This window comes from Emiliania huxleyi (assembly GCF_000372725.1).
Source record: "Emiliania huxleyi CCMP1516 unplaced genomic scaffold EMIHUscaffold_8, whole genome shotgun sequence".
Taxonomy (NCBI): domain Eukaryota; phylum Haptophyta; order Isochrysidales; family Noelaerhabdaceae; genus Emiliania; species Emiliania huxleyi.
In genome coordinates this window covers 739,874-755,707 of record NW_005196021.1, presented here as the reverse complement: position 1 = coordinate 755,707, position 15,834 = coordinate 739,874, and the positions used below count along the sequence as shown (strand labels likewise).

At 67.4% G+C, this 15,834-nt stretch overlaps 3 protein-coding genes across 3 annotated transcripts; all 3 read right to left on the bottom strand.

Moving 5' to 3' along the window:
* Positions 1–4,207: 4,207 nt before the first annotated feature.
* Positions 4,208–5,158, bottom strand: EMIHUDRAFT_198544 (hypothetical protein; the record flags this gene model as incomplete). The annotated part of the gene is made up of 4 exons (XM_005759576.1): positions 4,208–4,221; positions 4,299–4,515; positions 4,592–4,997; positions 5,100–5,158. 4 exons carry the CDS (start codon positions 5,156–5,158, stop codon positions 4,208–4,210), a joined length of 696 nt encoding a protein of 231 aa, XP_005759633.1.
* Positions 5,159–5,577: 419 nt separating this feature from the next.
* EMIHUDRAFT_350863 (hypothetical protein) lies at positions 5,578–6,040 on the bottom strand (the record flags this gene model as incomplete). The annotated part of the gene is made up of 2 exons (XM_005759575.1): positions 5,578–5,603; positions 5,796–6,040. A coding segment is annotated over one exon (245 nt), but the record flags the coding sequence as incomplete, so codon positions are not given.
* Positions 6,041–6,694: 654 nt separating this feature from the next.
* Positions 6,695–9,707, bottom strand: EMIHUDRAFT_448520 (hypothetical protein; the record flags this gene model as incomplete). The annotated part of the gene is made up of 9 exons (XM_005759574.1): positions 6,695–7,185; positions 7,263–7,328; positions 7,404–7,802; positions 7,849–8,088; positions 8,205–8,258; positions 8,343–8,409; positions 8,485–9,227; positions 9,348–9,404; positions 9,504–9,707. 9 exons carry the CDS (start codon positions 9,705–9,707, stop codon positions 6,967–6,969), a joined length of 2,049 nt encoding a protein of 682 aa, XP_005759631.1. The 3' UTR covers positions 6,695–6,966.
* Positions 9,708–15,834: the final 6,127 nt, after the last annotated feature.

Sequence of the window (15,834 nt, the reverse complement as noted above, 5' to 3'; positions counted from 1 at the left end):
AGCACAGTGAAGAGGGGAGAGGCGGAGGAGGAGGGAGGGGGGGGGGGGGGGGCCCGAAAAAACAAAACAAGCCCCAGGAGAGGGACCCGAAAACATCTTGGAGCGCAAAAACCCGGAAACCCAAAGCCCCCCTGGGCATCCAGGGGGCCATCGGGAGCGGTGCGGGCAACCGGAGCTATCTCACCCTCTCCCACGCCGCATGGACGGCAGTCGCAGCCGTTGTATCTCGCATGGCGGCAGTCGCAGCCGCTGTGTCTTGGGGGGTGGCGCTCGGAGTGCAGGGGTGGGCGAGACCGTCTTCCCGCCCTCAGCTAGCCGTCTCCACCGACCCCCTCTCGTACAGAGGAGCAGTCAGCCAGCCAGTCTGACACACCTCCTAGCATGGAGGACGGGCCCACACGCACACACACGCTGCACACGATTGGCTCGGGAGCCGACACGAGGCACACTGCCACCGGCCGTAGCACCGGGTCCGGACTGCCAGAGGAGCAGGCCTCCTGTTTTGCGCGCGCGCCTCACGCCCCCGGGCGCGAACCGCGAGATGTCCCGAGATTGCACGAGATGATCCGAGATGTCCCGAGATTGCACGAGATGATCCGAGATGTACCGAGATCGCACGAGATGATCCGAGATTGTCCCGAGCATAGGCTCGTACCGGCCAGTGAGTCAGCCAGTGTGACACACGTCCTAGCCACGGACGACGGGGCACACACGCACTCGCGAAACACACGGGGCATTGCACGCGAGGCGGAGAGTGCGTCCTAGGCTCGTACCGCGACGACGAGTCGGAGCTGGGCGCGGACGAGCTCGGCAGGCTCTCGCAGTAGCGCTCGGCCAACTAGTAGCACTCGGCCAACGGTTGCCAATCTCGGCTCATTGCTGCTCATCTCGGCTCATCGCATCTCGGCTCCTCTCGGCTCCTCTCGGCTCCTCTCGGCTGCATCTCGGCTCATCTCGGCTCCTCTCGGCTGCATCTCGGCTGCATCTCGGCTCATCTCGGCTCATCTCGGCTCCTCTCGGCTGCATCTCGCCGCAGGCACGCGCAGGACTCGGGCGGGCTGATCGAGGGCATGGGGCAGGACTAGAACGGACGGCAGGGGAGAGGAGGGGGGGGGGGGGGGGTGCTCCCCCGAAGCGCCGCAACAGGCCCTGAGGTCGGGCGAGGGGCCCCTGCACGCGTGCGGCGGTGGGGGGAAGGGAGGGGGGGGGGGGGGCTCTTGGGCGGCGGGGGGCTACCCTTGCTGGGGAACGGGGCCCAACCTCCGGCAAAAAAACCGGGGGTTTTTTCCATCGTGGCCGCTCTTCTCGGGTTGTGGCAATGCCGCGCTGCGCAGGCCGCAGCCCGCAGCCCGCACCAGTAGCAGCCCGGACTCGACAGCTCGAGCTGTCTGGCTTCAGTCTCTTTGTTTGTATGGGTTGTCGGACAGGCGTCGACCTCGCTCCACCAATGACCACCAATGAGCTGTCGCGTGTGCTGCGATGTGTGACATTTCGGTCTCGAGTGTCTCGTGTCTGGTAAGTTTTTTATTTTTCATTTTTGCCGAATTGTGTCGACCCAGTGTCGTGTGTTCTGTGCGCACACCGCATCCCCCCAGGCCAGCGCCCCCAGAACCCCAGGTCCCCCAGAAATTATTGAGCCGAATGCCGAGAGAGAAATACACACGACCCTTGCCTTCACCATAACCAGAGCCCCAGAGGCAGAGTAAAGCCGTGTACCCTTCCCCCGCGCAGTTCGAGTTGCGCATTGGTATTGCCAACAGACCTCTTCGTCTTGCGCGGGCTACAGCTAGGCTGCCTCCCGCGCCTTCGCCCTCGCAGCGGCCGCCGAGATGCGCCTCGCCTTGGCTGCGGCGAGCGCCGCCTCTGCCGCCGCCGCGACCACCGCTACCGCTGCAACTGCCTCCTCGGCCGCCGCCTCCTCCGCCGCCGCGGCCTCCTCCTCCTCTGCCACAGCCTCAGCCTCAGCCTCAGCCTCTCGGCGCGCCTCCGCTGCCGCCTCGGCTGCCGCCTCGTCGCCCGCCTCCCCTGTCTCCCCCGCTGTCTCCTCCTCGCTCGCTTCGCTGGCCGCCTCGGCCTCCTCTCCCAACGCCTCGGCCAGCCCCTCGACCGACGTCTCCGCCGTGATGCCGTACCGAATCCGCTCCTCGTGGAGCGTCTCGAGAAGCCTGATCAACCCCTCCCTGTCCAGCTTCGCGGGCTTGGCTGCGTCTGTCTCTGACGGCGCCTCGGAATCCTGCGACGGCCCAGCGCCGCCACTCCCACCGCCATTCTTCTTCTTCTTGCCTTTCTTGCCCTTGCCGCGCTTCTCCGACTCGACCTCCGCCAGCAGCTCCTCGGCGTGCCGCGCCGCCTCCGCCTCCGCCGCCACCCGCTCCGCCGCCCCCGCAGCCCACGCCGCCTCCTTCACCGCCGCCTCGGCCGCCGCCTCGGCCGCCGCCTCGGCCGCCGCCTCGGCCGCCGCATGCCCTCGAGGGCGCGCACGCACACGGCCGCCGCATGCCCTCGAGGGCGCGCACGCACCCGGCGTGACCCTTCTCCTTGGCGACCTGCAGCGCTGTGTGTCCAGCCACCGTGAGCAGCTCCGTGTCGGCGCCCGCCCGCAGCAGGCAGCGGGGAGCGGCGGGGTGGTCCCTGAAAGCGGCGAACATCAGCGCGGTGATGCCGTCCTTGTCCTGCTGGTTGATCTCCGCGCCATGCTGCAGCAGCAGCTCGACCATCCGCCCGTGGCCATTGAGGGCGGCGAGCATCAGTGCGGTGCGGCCGTCGCTGTTTTGCAGGTGGACCGAAGCGCCACGCTGCAGCAACGCCACGGCCAGCCGCTCGTGGCCGTAGGCGGCGGCGTACATCAGCAGCGTAAAGCCGCTCGCACCCTTCGCAGTGAAAGTCGCGCCCACCCGCTCGCCGCCGTCGAGCCACACCAACACCGCCTCGTCGTCTTGCTTAGCCGCCTCCACGACCTCCTCGGGGACGGCGTCCTCGCCCGTTCCGCTCTCCACGCCGCCAGAAAAGGACGCGGCAGTTGGTGCCGCCGCCACCCCCTTGCCCGAGGCGGCACCACCGTCCGCCCCTGCGCCGCCCGCCTCGCCGATCTCCTCGGGAACAGGCCCGCTGCTGCCGCCCGCGCCGCCCGAAGCGCTGCCTGCCCCCGCGCCGCCCGCCTCGACCGCCGCCGCGTCGCGCCTCCCCACCACCGCCACCTCACCGAGAAACGTCTTGACGGCGGCGACGCACTCGGTGTGACCCTTCTCCTTGGCAAGCTGCAGCGCCGTCTTGCCCGCCGCAGTGCGCAGCGCAATGTCTGCGCCCGCCCGCAGAAGCTGGAGGACGACGACACGGTGGTCATAGTAGGCGGCGCTCGTGAGCGCAGTGTTGCTGCTGCTGTCCTGCAGGTCGATCTCCACCCCGTGCTGCAGCAGCGTCTCGACCACCTTCACGTGGCCGTTGATGGCGGCGGTCATCAGGGGAATTCTTCTCGCCGTATGCCGATGCTGTTTTGCGCGTCCGGCTTCGCGCCCCGCTTCAGCAGAACCTCGACCAGCTGCTTGTGACCGTGTCCGGCGGCGATCAGCGTAAAGCCACTCACACCGCGATGCACGCATGTCGCGTCAACCCGCCCGTCCCCGGCCAGCCACGTCAGCACCACGCCCGCCTTACCGGCCGCCGCGGCTGCCTCGATCTTTTTCGGCAGCGCGAGCCAGCCTGTGGCGCCGTTGAAGCGTGTCCGCGCCGGGAGGCGGCTGAGCCAGCTTTTGGTCGGCCAGGCATGGGAGCGCTCGTCATAACCTCTTCCCACCCCATGCAGCGTGAATCACGCCCGCTGTGAACGGAGCTGCTCTTTGAGACCAAGTGCGCTAAATAGAGCATCAAAATACCTTTCAGACGGTACTTTTCTGTCCTTCAGAGTCGAAGACTCGTCCGGTGGCTGGCCCGCCAAAGTGGCTGGACGGCGCCGCGGCGCACACTGGTGGGCCGCGGAGCACACTGAGGGAGCTGTCCTCGGCGCAGCCGCTCGGCTCCCGCGGCCTGGGTGGTGGCAGTGGCACTCCCTGAGGCTCCCTGATTTTTTCTGGTATTTGTTGAGCACTCTCTGGTCACCTTCGCCGGGCGAGCCTGGCTCTCGCTGCGCAGCGGCGCGACCTTCGGTGAGGCTGCCGATCGTTGAACTGGGCTTAGCTCTCTATCAAGATATTGTGCATATGGTCGGTCTCTACAATATCTTGACTGAGCACAACCGATGAATCGGCAGCAGGGAGACAGGAAGGCTCGCTGTGTGAGTCTGCCACGCAGAGTCGCGAAACCTGGGTGGGAAGAGGTCGGCCTCGACGCCTCGACGTAGGTGGGCCGTCCGCGCAAGTCCTCGATGAAGCAGAGCAGCAGCTCGAGCGGCGTCTGCTGCGTGATGGACGCGCACGCGCTCTGCTGGACGACAAAGGTGTCTGGCCGATCGACGTCGAGCTGGAGCGAGCGGAGCAGCAGAGCCTTGAGCTCGGATCGGCGCGCCACGCGCACCTCGCACTGGTCGCAGGGCCATGGGAGCTGATCGTGCTCGACGCCCGCCCGACCCGAAACCACCGCATGAGCAGCTCTGCACCCGAAACTCGCTCCGCGCCGGACCGTCGGCGGGCGCGATGGCGCGCCTCTGCACGCAGAGCGCGCCGGCCCCGCTGCGTGCGCGGAAGACGCAGCTGACGGCACAAGCGACGCCGTCGTCGCGGCCCGTGCGGTTGACCAGAGCCTTGAGATTTTGCGCCCGCATCGAGCGGAGGTCGAGCCCAAGCGCAAAGCAGATGCCCTCCACGAGACAGCTCTTTCCTGCGCCGTTCGGGGCGACGATCGCAATGATGCCCCGCGAGTTGAACTCCGCCACCACACGGCCCGAGTAGGACTTGAAGTCGTCGAGGACGACGGCGTGGAGCGCGAGCCCGGCCGCGGAAGCGGCCAGCGCAGAGTCGGCGTCCGTCTCTCGGCCCGACCACTTTGGCCAGACTGTGTCCCTCCTATGGAGAAAAAATCTTCGGGGCAACAGGAAGGTGTGGCCAAAAACAAGCAGCCCCGTGGGAACGCACTCCCGGCTCCCGTGCGTGGCCCCCTCCCGACACCGGAGGTGTGCTCCGGGGCACGCCCCCGTGCACGCCTCCTCACCGATGGCAAAAGACATCGAACTCCTGAGCCCTGGCTGTCAGGCTGTCAGGTGCTGTCAGGTGATCTGTCGGGCTGTCGGGCACTGTCAGGCACTGTCAGGTGCCTCTGTCAGACCAGCTGTCAGGTGCTGTCAGTGCTGTCGGGTGCTGTCGGGTGCGTGTCTGACATCAGAGGTGCTCTGTAGCTGTCAGGTGCTGTCGGAGCTGTCGGGTGGTGCTGTCAGACGCTGTCGGAGCTGTCAGAGCTGTCAGGCTGCTGCTGCTGTCAGACGTAGGCCGGTGCTGTCAGGTGCTGTCAGGTGGTGCTGTTGGGGTGCTGTCAGGCTCTGACACACATCAGCCACACTTATGACACTATCACGAGGAGACCAGCAGGACTCTGCTACACATACTCTACTCTGCCTCCGGGCCCACCATCTTTTTCATGGTGGACGTCATCTTCTTGTCTGCCGCACTGAGTCTGAGAGAATAGCAGCCGAGGCACAGGCTGGAGTGCTTCCTCGGGTACACCTTGCTGATGATCTGGTAGTTGCTGGTCCAGCGGAAGGCCTTCCCATCGTTGTCGCTCGTCAGCTTGTAGTACTTGCACGCTCTGTTCTGGTAGCGCGGGCCGTCTGGGGGGGTCCCGTCACCCTTCACCTCACGGTACCACACCGGAGGATAAAGAGGCCCTTGGGGTCGTTGATGAAGACCCCGTTGCTGCTGGCCAGGCGGCGGCGGGGGCGCTGACGCCGATGACGTCGGCGGCTATGCAGCTGCCCCCCTCCTACGGCGTGATCACGCCCCGGCAGCGGCGGCCGCCTGGGGAGCGCAGATGGCGGCGCAGGCGCAGGCGGCGGGCCGGCGGCGGCGGCACAGACGGCGGCGGCCACCCCAACCCAGACGCCGTAGGCATATGACTGTAGGGCCCCAGAAGGCTAGCTGGTAGCTTCATTTGTAGTTGTAGCACAGCCGCGGGTCCGCAGAGGTGGGGCGGGAGGGTTGAGAGAGAGACCCATGAAGCATGACCATCCCCCATGACTGCATGGACCACACTCACATATCTTTGCATGTAATAGTTTTGTTATACCCTCATGGGGCACAAGAAAGAGGCTGCACGGCCTGTGCATGGTCTGTGCTGCTGTCGGGCTGGTCGGGCTGTGTCGGGCTGTCAGCGCTGCTGTCAGGCCACTGTGTGATGTCGGGCTGTCGCGTGTCGGGCAGCTGTCGGGCTGTTACGTCAGGGCCTGACAGCAACGGAGCACCTCTGATGTCAGACTCTGCTGTCAGGCTGTCAGATACGTGCTGTCAGGCTGTCGGAGAAAGTGCTGTCAGCGCTGTCAGGCTGTCGGGCGCTCGCGCTGTCAGGCGCTGTCCGGCTCCGGGGGTTGCTGTCACGTGTCAGGCTGTCAGACCAGGGCTCAGTCGAACTCGCCAGTGACGCAAGCTGGATGGGTTATCTGTTTTCTTTCTTTCTGGATACAAAAGAATTTTCTCTCAAAAAACTAGGCACGGGACTGGCGCGCAGTGGCACCACACCAGTCACCACGATACGGCTCTACCCTCGCGGCCGCGCAGGACGAAAGAGCTGGAAGTGGAACCCCACGTCCCACGACGCAAATCATAAAATCTCCATCCGGACTGCCCGTGCACGTGACATGCACATGCACAACAACATGTACATGTACATGTGACTCCCCCCCCTCCCCCCCCTCCCTCCAACGCAATGTGAATGCCGCGCACAACATCCCACGGATGCTCCATGTGCGAGCTAGCTCTACTAATCGTCCCGTGTTTGCAGGTCATCGCCGCGCCGCACGTTTTGCGCACGACATCGCGCAACCGATCAGACCTGCTGCTGCACCGACGACGCCTCGCCTCCAGAGACCTCGCGCGCCTCCGCAGAGCTGCGGCTGCTCATCTTGGCGAACACCCGGCTGAGTCCGCCAAGGCTGCGCATCGCGAGACTGGTGCTGCCCTCAACGACGCTGCCTGAAGCGAGGAGGCCCGCCCGCGACCGAGCGGGGGTCGCGCCTAGGCTCTTTGCCAGAAGGACGAGCGACACCTGCGGGCAGGGACCCGCCCCTCGTCACGAAACGCTCGATGCGGGGGAGAGCTCGCTGTGGGGGAGAGGGCGCGCGCCTTGCGGTGGTGGCCGGGGAAGCAGGATTTTGCCAGGTCCTTGTAGAGTCCGCCGGCGATGAGCTCCTGCGGCGTTGGGGGGGGAGAGGGTTGGGGGGGAGGAGGGGTGGCGGGACAGGCGCCACGTTGAGACATTCGCTCCTGCGGCGTGACTTCGAAAAACCTCGAGAACTGGCAGCCGCCGAGCGCGGGGTCGTTCTCGTGCGCCATGACGATCTTCAGCTTGTCCTCCCGCGCCTGCTTGACCTGCTCGGCCAGCCGCTCGTCGCTGACGAAGCTGTCCTCGTTGAGGTAGAGCAGCAAGTGCGTCGCGCTGGCCGGCCGATCATCGGTGGTGCAGATCGTGAGACCGGCGGTCTCACGATCTGGGGCAAAGGCGGCGGCGATCTCATCGGCCAGCGCCAGCGACCCCGCGTTGGCTGGCGAGGCCCAGAGCGTGCACGGTTTGGAAAAGGCGAGCGACTGGCTCTCGAGCTCACCCGACACGCAGAGCGGAAGGGAGGTCCTGTCCAGAAAGTTGGGCGAGCAGAGGAGCACCGCCTAGGTTGGTTCAAGTGGGGTTGGCCGGGAGGTAGAGTGAGAGAACGGAGCTGGCTGTGGCCGGCGGCGCCTCGGCGATGATCTTGAGGGAGATGAGCTGAAACTCATCGATGCGATACCAAATCGTGAGCGGCCAGTCGTTGTCAAAGATGGCCGGCTGCAGGTCCTCGGGGCACTCGTCGCGCAGCGCCTGGAGCGTCCCGCCGCCCTTTTCAGGGTCCGCTTCTTGGACGAGGACGAGCGGCTTGTCCTTCTCGAGCGACGAGCGGACCTCGCGGAGGCAGTTCTGTGGCGCGGGCGAGGCGGCAGATCTTGGGGCCAGGGTGCGGTAGAGGGGCGGGGTGGGAGGAAGAGGCGAGCCTTGGAGCGGAAGTAGCCCTGCGAGAGGAAGAAGAGGATGACCTGCGAGCTCTGGATGTACTCCTCCAGCGCCCCGATATCCTTGAGATCATCTACCTATGAGCACACCGCGGTGCGTCAGGGGGGCTCTTTGTGTAGCTTAAGCAGCGCTGATGAGCATGTGCGCGCGTCGAGAAAGACTTTGATGTTCGGCAGCAGCTGCTCGAGCTCACCCTTGATGACCTTGACGGCGTCTTGACCGGTCGACCTATTCGTTTGGGTGAGGGGCGGGGGTCACGCCGGCTGTTTTCGCTCCCTCTCTCCCTCCATAGCCGTGACTCACCAGATGTGGCTGTTGAAGAGGTGCCACGTGAGGCCCCTCACGATGCTCAGCTCGGGGGGCTGCTTGGTCGAGACGAGTCGGATCGTGGGGATCTTGGCGACGCGACGGGCGGCGACGATGGCGCCGACGAGGAAGAAGGCGAGCACGACTGCAACGAGGATGATCATCGAGTCGACAATCACATTGAGGCTGCGGAAGCCGAGGACATCGGCGGGATCTACTCCCTGGTACCGCTCCTGGATGCCGAGGAAGATGGTGCTCCAGTTGGTGCCGAGGAAGAGGAGGAGGAGCACGAGGCTCGTGGCGACGGCGAGCACGTTGTCCTCGACCCGCTTGTACGGCCGCACGACGGCGAGTGCGACGGCGTAGCATGAGCAGATGAGCGTCGCCACCACGAGGCGAACAAAGGCGCGCTCCTCCGGTATTAGAAGCACGAAGCCAGTCAGCACGAGCTTGCGCGCCAGCTCGACCGCCTCCCACCAGTACCAGGTCGTCTCGTACTCCCGGTGAAGGAAGGCGGTGGCCCGCGTCAGAGCATTCGGCGTCTTGGCCTGCAGCGGCTTGTAGCAAGCGGCGAGGAGCGACGTGAAGAGGACCAGCGAGCCGGCGGGCCAGAGGACGATGAAGCCGGTGGCGAGGGCGGTGATGGGTCCGTGATCGTCGGAGCCGCACTCGACGCTCGCGTCCTGCCGCATGTAGGAGACCTGCTCTAGCTCCTCGCCGGGCGGAGAGATCGTGTAGGCCTATCAGCAGAAACTTACGAGGACTGAGGGGTGTGGTGTTGTGAGCAACGGCAGTCATCAGCTGTGAGAGGGCGCCTGGCACGACCAGGAGCGGAAGATGGAGGCGCTGATGGAGGGCACGAAGCAGAAGACGAGCACGAGGCCCGCCGGCGTGAGGTCGAGGAGGCCGAGGGCCGCCTCCGCGTACCACGATCTCTCGCGCGGCGCCGGGGCGGCGCGCCAGCAGCGGAGCCGCAGACTTATCCCCGCGATCATGAGCAGGGCGATGAGCGCGACGGGGGAGAGGGCGATGGCGAGGAGCCGCAGAGCGTAGCCGAGGCACTGCTCCGGCAGGAAAAAGCCAGACCAGTCGATGGAGATCACGTTGGCCAAGTTGTCCGTCCAGCCCGTGTACTTGTCCGGCAGCCGCGCGGAGTAGGTGGAGGAGAGGACGGTGCAGATCTGATAGAAGCCAAACAGGATCTTGAGCTTTGCTGTCATTCCGACCCCGACGTAGTACTTGACGGAGCGGTCTGCAAAGCGGAGGAGAGGGCCGATGATGCGCTCCTTCCGCCACGGCATGTGGTAGGCCCACGCCGCCAAGCCGCACGCGACGCAGAGGCCGAGGACGAGGCCTACGATGCGACCCGCCGCCGCGCCGCGCGCCGCGCACTCCTTGCAGTTGACGCCATCGACGAGGTACTGGTTCTCTGCGGCGCAGAGTTGGCACTCCGGGCCAGTGAAGCCGGAAGCGCAGTACTCGTCCGAAGAGCTCACCTCCATCCTCCGGCGACGAGAGGCCTCTGCCTCGCTGCCGGCGCATCGCTTCTCGCCGGCCTCGCCATCGCCGCCAAAGCCGCCGCACTCTGCCAGCACGGCGGTAAAGGGGCTGGCGCGCCAGAAGCCGGCCGGGATACCGAGGGACTCGAGAGACGTGTTGACTGGGCAGTCGGCGTTCGGCGGGCAGGACTTGCAGTACGCGGTCGGGGATCTGAACATATCGTCCGGGTCGGCAGTCGCGTTCCGCAAGTAGTAGCCGTCCATGCAAAACGAGCAGGTGGTGCTGCCGCTGGCCGAGCTGAGGGGATGCGGACATAGATTGCAGAGGCTTTGTCCAGCGTTGGCGGCGTATTTGCCAGCCTCGCACTCGTCGCACGCGACGCTGCCTTGATTCGACGAAGTGCCGGGATCGCAAGACTCGCACTTGGACTGCCCCTCTGTCGCGGCGAAGGTGCCAGGCGAGCACGGCGTCTGCTGCGTGGAGCCGGTGGTGGCGAAGTGGCCCGGCGAGGCGTCGGTGCACTCGCTCGCGGCGAAGAGGTTGGTGGCGCGCGAGTAGCTGCCAGCCTCGCACGGCAGCGCCGCCGCCGCGCCAACAGCGCAGTAGCCGCCCGCCTCGCAAGCGCGACAGGATGTCGCGCCCGTGTCGTTCTGGTAGGTCCCGCCCGCGCACTTGTCGCACGCCTCCATCCGCTCGGCCGGCGCGATCGTGCCCGCCGCGCACTGCGTCGGACGCGCGGCGCCGCCCGGACACGACGAGCCCGCCGGGCAGTCGAAGCAGTCGGGGATGCCGTCGCCGTCCGTGACGTTGGCGTATGTACCCGGCTCGCACGCCGCAGGCAGCTCGAGCGACGCGCCGACCGGGCAGAAGCTGCCAAGCCCGCACCGGACGCAGCCGGCAGCACCGATGGCGTTCTGGTAGGATCCCGCCTTGCACGGCTCGCACTCGGCGTTGCGCGAGCCGGATGCGAATGTGCCGGCGCGGCAAGCCATGGGAGTCGCGCTGCCAGTGGTGCAAGCGTGGCCCGAAGGGCAGTCCTCGCAGCTGCCCGCCGAGTCAAGATTCGTCTTGTTCGAGTAGCTGCCAGCCTCGCACGGCAGCGCCGCCGCCGCGCCAACAGCGCAGTAGCCGCCCGCCTCGCACGGCTTGCACGCCGTCTGCGCCTCCGCGTCCTGGTACGTGCCGCCGGCGCAGGGCGTGCACTCGCCCTGCCTGGTCTCGTTCGTGTACGACCCCTTGGCGCACGCCGTCTGCTCGGTGGAGCCGGTGGTGGCGAAGTGGCCCGGCGAGGCGTCGGTGCACTCGCTCGCGGCGGTCGCGCCCTGGTAGGAGCCCTCGGCGCAGAGCTGGCAGACCTCGTTGCGCGTGCCGCTGGCGAAGCTGCCCTCGCCGCACGCCGTCTGCTCGGTGGCGCCCCGGGCGGCGATGTGGCCCGGATCGGCGGGCGTGCACTGCGAGGCGGCCGACAGGTCCGTCCTGTTCGAGTAGGACCCGCCCTCGCACGGCAGCGGCCTCGACGCGCCCGGCTCGCAGTAGCTGCCTTTCTCGCAGTCGCGGCAGCCAGTTGCGCCCGTGTCGTTCTGGTACGTCCCGCCCTCGCATTGCGCGCACTCGGAGAGGCCGCCCGTGGCGGCGTAGCTTCCCTTGGCACACGGCGTCTGCTGCGTCGAGCCCGTGGTGGCGATGTGGCCCGGCGAGGCGTCGGTGCACTCGCTCGCGGCGGCGAGGTCGGTGGCGTTCGAGTACGACCCGGCGGGGCAGGGAAGGGGCACGCTCGTCCCCTCCGGGCAGACGTGGCCAGCATCGCAGGGCAGAGCCTCATAGGTCGCCTCTGTGGGGCACTGAGAGCCTGCGGGGCAGCGGCCGGCGCAGCTGCTGCTCGACTGCTCCTTTGGGTCGGCCGAGCCGAGGAGGCCGGCGGCGCAGGCGAAGGGGAAGTCCTCATCGACGGGCAGCAGCGGCAGCTGGTAGAGGTCATCGCCGAGGAGGGAGGGGTCGTCCTCCCAGTTGCAGGGCTGCACGAAGGTCGGGTTCTGGCAGTACCAAGGCGGCTGGCCGACTGCTGCGACGGCGAGGGCGCAATCTTCGCGGTGCTTGAGGCACGCCTTCTGCTTGGCCTCATAAGAAGGGTAAGGGCACGCCTTCCGGTACACCTCGCAGCGCGCGTTTGGCAGCCAGCGGCCGGCGGGGGCGGGGAGGGTGTAGGAGACCTCGCCAGCGAGCAGGAAGACGGAGCGGCCCTCTTGGGCCAAGCAGCCGCTGATGAGAGTGCCGTCACTCAGGGTGGTGCGCCCGCCCGCCGAGTAGAGGCCGCCGCCAGACTCTGAGGCGATGCAGTTGGAGATGGTTGAGCGGGCCAGGCTGGCTCTGGCTGAGCCCGAGGCCACGTGAACTGCGCCGCCTCGCGTGGCATTGCAGCCGGAGATGGTGGAGTCGGTCACGATGAGGTCGCTGCCCCACGTGTATGTGGCTCCGCCCCACTGCGGTTGCGAGGAGAGAGCGGGGTGAGGCAGCCGTGGCCCCTCTCCATCTCTCGCCCCGCTGCCGTGAGGCGCTGCAGGGCGGCTAGCTCTACGCGGCGCACATAGTTAGCCGAGCAGTTCGCCAGAGTCGAGCTGGTTATCGAGACCGCACCGCTGCGAGACGCGTAGACGACGCCGCCGTTCTGCGGTTGCGAGGAGAGAGCGGGGATGAGGCAGCCGTGTCCCGTTCCATCTCTCGCCCCGCTTCCGTGCGGCGCCGCAGGGCCGGCGGCTAGCTCTACGCGGCGCACATAAGCCGAGCAGCCCGAAACGGTCGAGCCGATTAGCGAGACCGCACCGCTGTCATACGCGAAGACGACGCCGCCGACCTGCGGTTGCGAGGAGAGAGCGGGGTGAGGCAGCCGTGGCCCTCTCCATCTCTCGCCCCGCTGCCGTGCGGCGCTGCAGGGAGGCGGCTAGCTCTACGCGGCGCACATTGTAAGCACTGCAATCCCTCACATCCGAGTCGATGATCTCGACGTCGCCTGCGCCGTAAGCGTACACAACGCCGCCGTCCCAGGCGTCCCACGCCCTCCCGTTGACGAGGGTCAGCCCCCGCAGGGTGAGGCTGCAGCCGCCCGAGAGGGAAAAGAGCCTGGTCTCTCGCTTGCCGTCGAGCGTCGCGCCCTCGCCGCTGCTCGCGACGGTCACTTTGATGGTGGAGGTGCAGCTGATCTGGCTGCTCAGCTTGAAGTGCGCACTGGGAGGCAGGTAGACGGAGACGTCGGCAGACGTCGGCTCCTCGATCAGGTTGCGGAGCTGGTCCTCGCTCTCCGCGGCGACATAGCCGGGGGAGAGCGGCGGCAGCGGCGGAGGCGGTGAAGCTGGCGGCGACGGCGGCGATGGCGGCGGCAGCGGGGGCGGTGACGGCGGCGGCGATGGCGGCGGCAGCGGGGGCGGCGACGGCGGCGGCGACGGCGGCGACGGCGGCGACGGCGGCGACGGCGGTGGCGACGGCGGCGACGGCGGCGACGGCGGCGACAGCGGCGGCGGCGGCGGCTCCGACGGAGGAGAGATTGGTGGCGCGGCCGGTGGCGCCGCTGGTAAATTGCCGCATACGCCCTGCAGGAAGAAGAGGATCACAATGCCAACTCGGAGAGCACGCGTGCTGGAAAGCAAGGGTACGGAGATCGCTGCGTGGCTGCTGCGCTCCACGCTCTTCTTCTTGACCTGCCCACGCAACGGCGGCTCAAGGAACGCCGCGAGGAGCAGCGCCAGCACGGCTGCACAAGAGTGGAGAAAGAGCAGCGAGGCCACATCGACCTCTGAGAGGGCCGTGGCGGTCGTGAAGCTCTCCTCGAGTGAGGGGTCGCCGATCTTCGTCGCGCCGGAAGTCTCGTCAAATAAGGGGGCGAGCTCGGCGTAGGCGCCGATGTTGAGCGTGGAGGTAGTCGGGTAGGTCTTACCGATCCCGATCTCGACGTTGGAGTGGGCCGTGGCATACGTGCAGTCCGCCTCGTCCGTCGTGGAGCCCGGGGCAGGCTTGTTCTGTGAGGGGGGGTGGGGGGGTTGGAGCGGAGGCGGGGACGGCGCGGCGGAGGCGCCGATGTGGGGCCGACGGTGTGGGAGCGGGGAGCGAGGGCGGGGCGGAGGGCGGCGCAGGGGAGGGCGGCGGAGCAGGGAGAGGCGGCTAGGGAGGTGGGGGGGGGCGGCGGGGGAGGGCGGCCGGCAAGGAATGGTGTGTGGGGTGGGGAGGGGGAGAGGGATGAGGGAGGTGGCGGCGGCGGAGGAGGGGGCGGGGAAGGAGGTGGGGAGGGCGGCTGGGGGAGGGCGGGGGCGGGGGCGGGGGCGGGGGCGGGGGCGGGGAGGGGGAGAGGGTGGTGGGGGGAGAGTGGGGGGCGGCGAGGGCGCCCGGGCGGAGATGGAGAGGCGGGGAGGGCGGCGGAGCATGCCCCCGTGAGAGAGGCAGACGGTGTGGGAGAGAGCGGAGAGTCGCACACCTTTGTGTCCGTCTTGTCGGCCTCGCTCTTCGAGTGGGCCGTGGCGGTCTTGAGGCTCGTCTCGCTGCTCGTGGAGCCCGAGGCCTTGATCGGATCCTCAGAGACGCAGAGCTCGGCGAGCGGCGGCGGCGGCTCCGCGCACCACACAGGGGCGGCGGCGCCGCCGCACGTGACACCGACGGAGTTGGCGGTGGAGTCGGCGAGCGAGACGTCGCCATTCTTGACCGCGCCGGTGGTCTCGCCAAAGGAGGCGAGCTCGGCGTCGGCCGCGGCGCCGATGGGCTTGACGGTGGTCGGGGCGGCGGCGCGCGAGGCGGCGCCGCTGAACTTGGAGATGTTGAACGGGATGGAGAAGGTTGGATGGAAGGTGGCGACGTCCGGACGGGCACCGAACAGCGTCCCCCCGAGGACGTCTTGGTGGAGCAGGAGCTCCGCAGCCTTGTCGGGTTTGCGCGAGGCAGACGCCGCGAGGGCGAGCGTCGGCGCGTCGGTCTCGAGCTTGGTGCTGAAGTCGGTGCGGTTGCGCGTGTCGATGAGTGCCCCCCCGCGCCGCGGACGGGGGCGAGAGGCGGCGGTTGAGGGCGTCGCGAGAAGAGCGAGGGCGAGCATGGCGGCGTGCAGCAGATGCAGATGTAGGCGGATGAGAGGGCAGAAAAAAACGCAGAATTGTGTTCTTCAGGCCGGCTCGCACAGTAGTGTGTGTACGTTGGACGAGGTGTGGTGTGGACGCGAGAATACTTAGCTCCGCCGTTCATGGAGGTAACCGATGCGAGTGCGCGGCGCATCCCCGGCGGCCCGACGGTGGCCGGCGCTTGCGCGCCAGCCCCGTCCGCCGCCGGATCCGCGGCCGCGGGGTCCCTGTCATAGCTACCGGTACGCGCGCCTTGGGGCGACTTTGTTATGTACATTATCTCGTGCAACGACCAGGAGCCTTCGGAAGGCTCGCTGTGTGAGTCGGCCACGCAGAGTCGCGAAACCTGGGTGGGAAGAGGTCGGCCTCGACGCCTCGACGTAGGTGGGCCGTCCGCGCAAAGTCCTCGATGAAGCAGAGCAGCTCGAGCGGCGTCTGCTGCGCGATGGACGCGCAGGCGCTCTGCTGGACCCGAGCTCAAAAAGTAGCAGGAAGGGCTTAGAAGGCTCTAAAAGGGGCTCCCAGGCACTAAATTTGTCCGCCCGGCCGATGCAAATGTCGTTTTGTGTGTCCCCCCACTGAAAACGGACTCCGGCAAGCACTTTTTTGGCGCCGTGGCCGTGCTCGGCGCGCGCAGCGCGCGGAAAATCGTAAATCGGTGCCATTTTAGCCCCCCGCTACCCGGTTGCACTCGTGCGACGTAGCGGGGGGCCTGTTGGAGAGTGTGAACTCAAACCTACTTCCTGACCGTAGC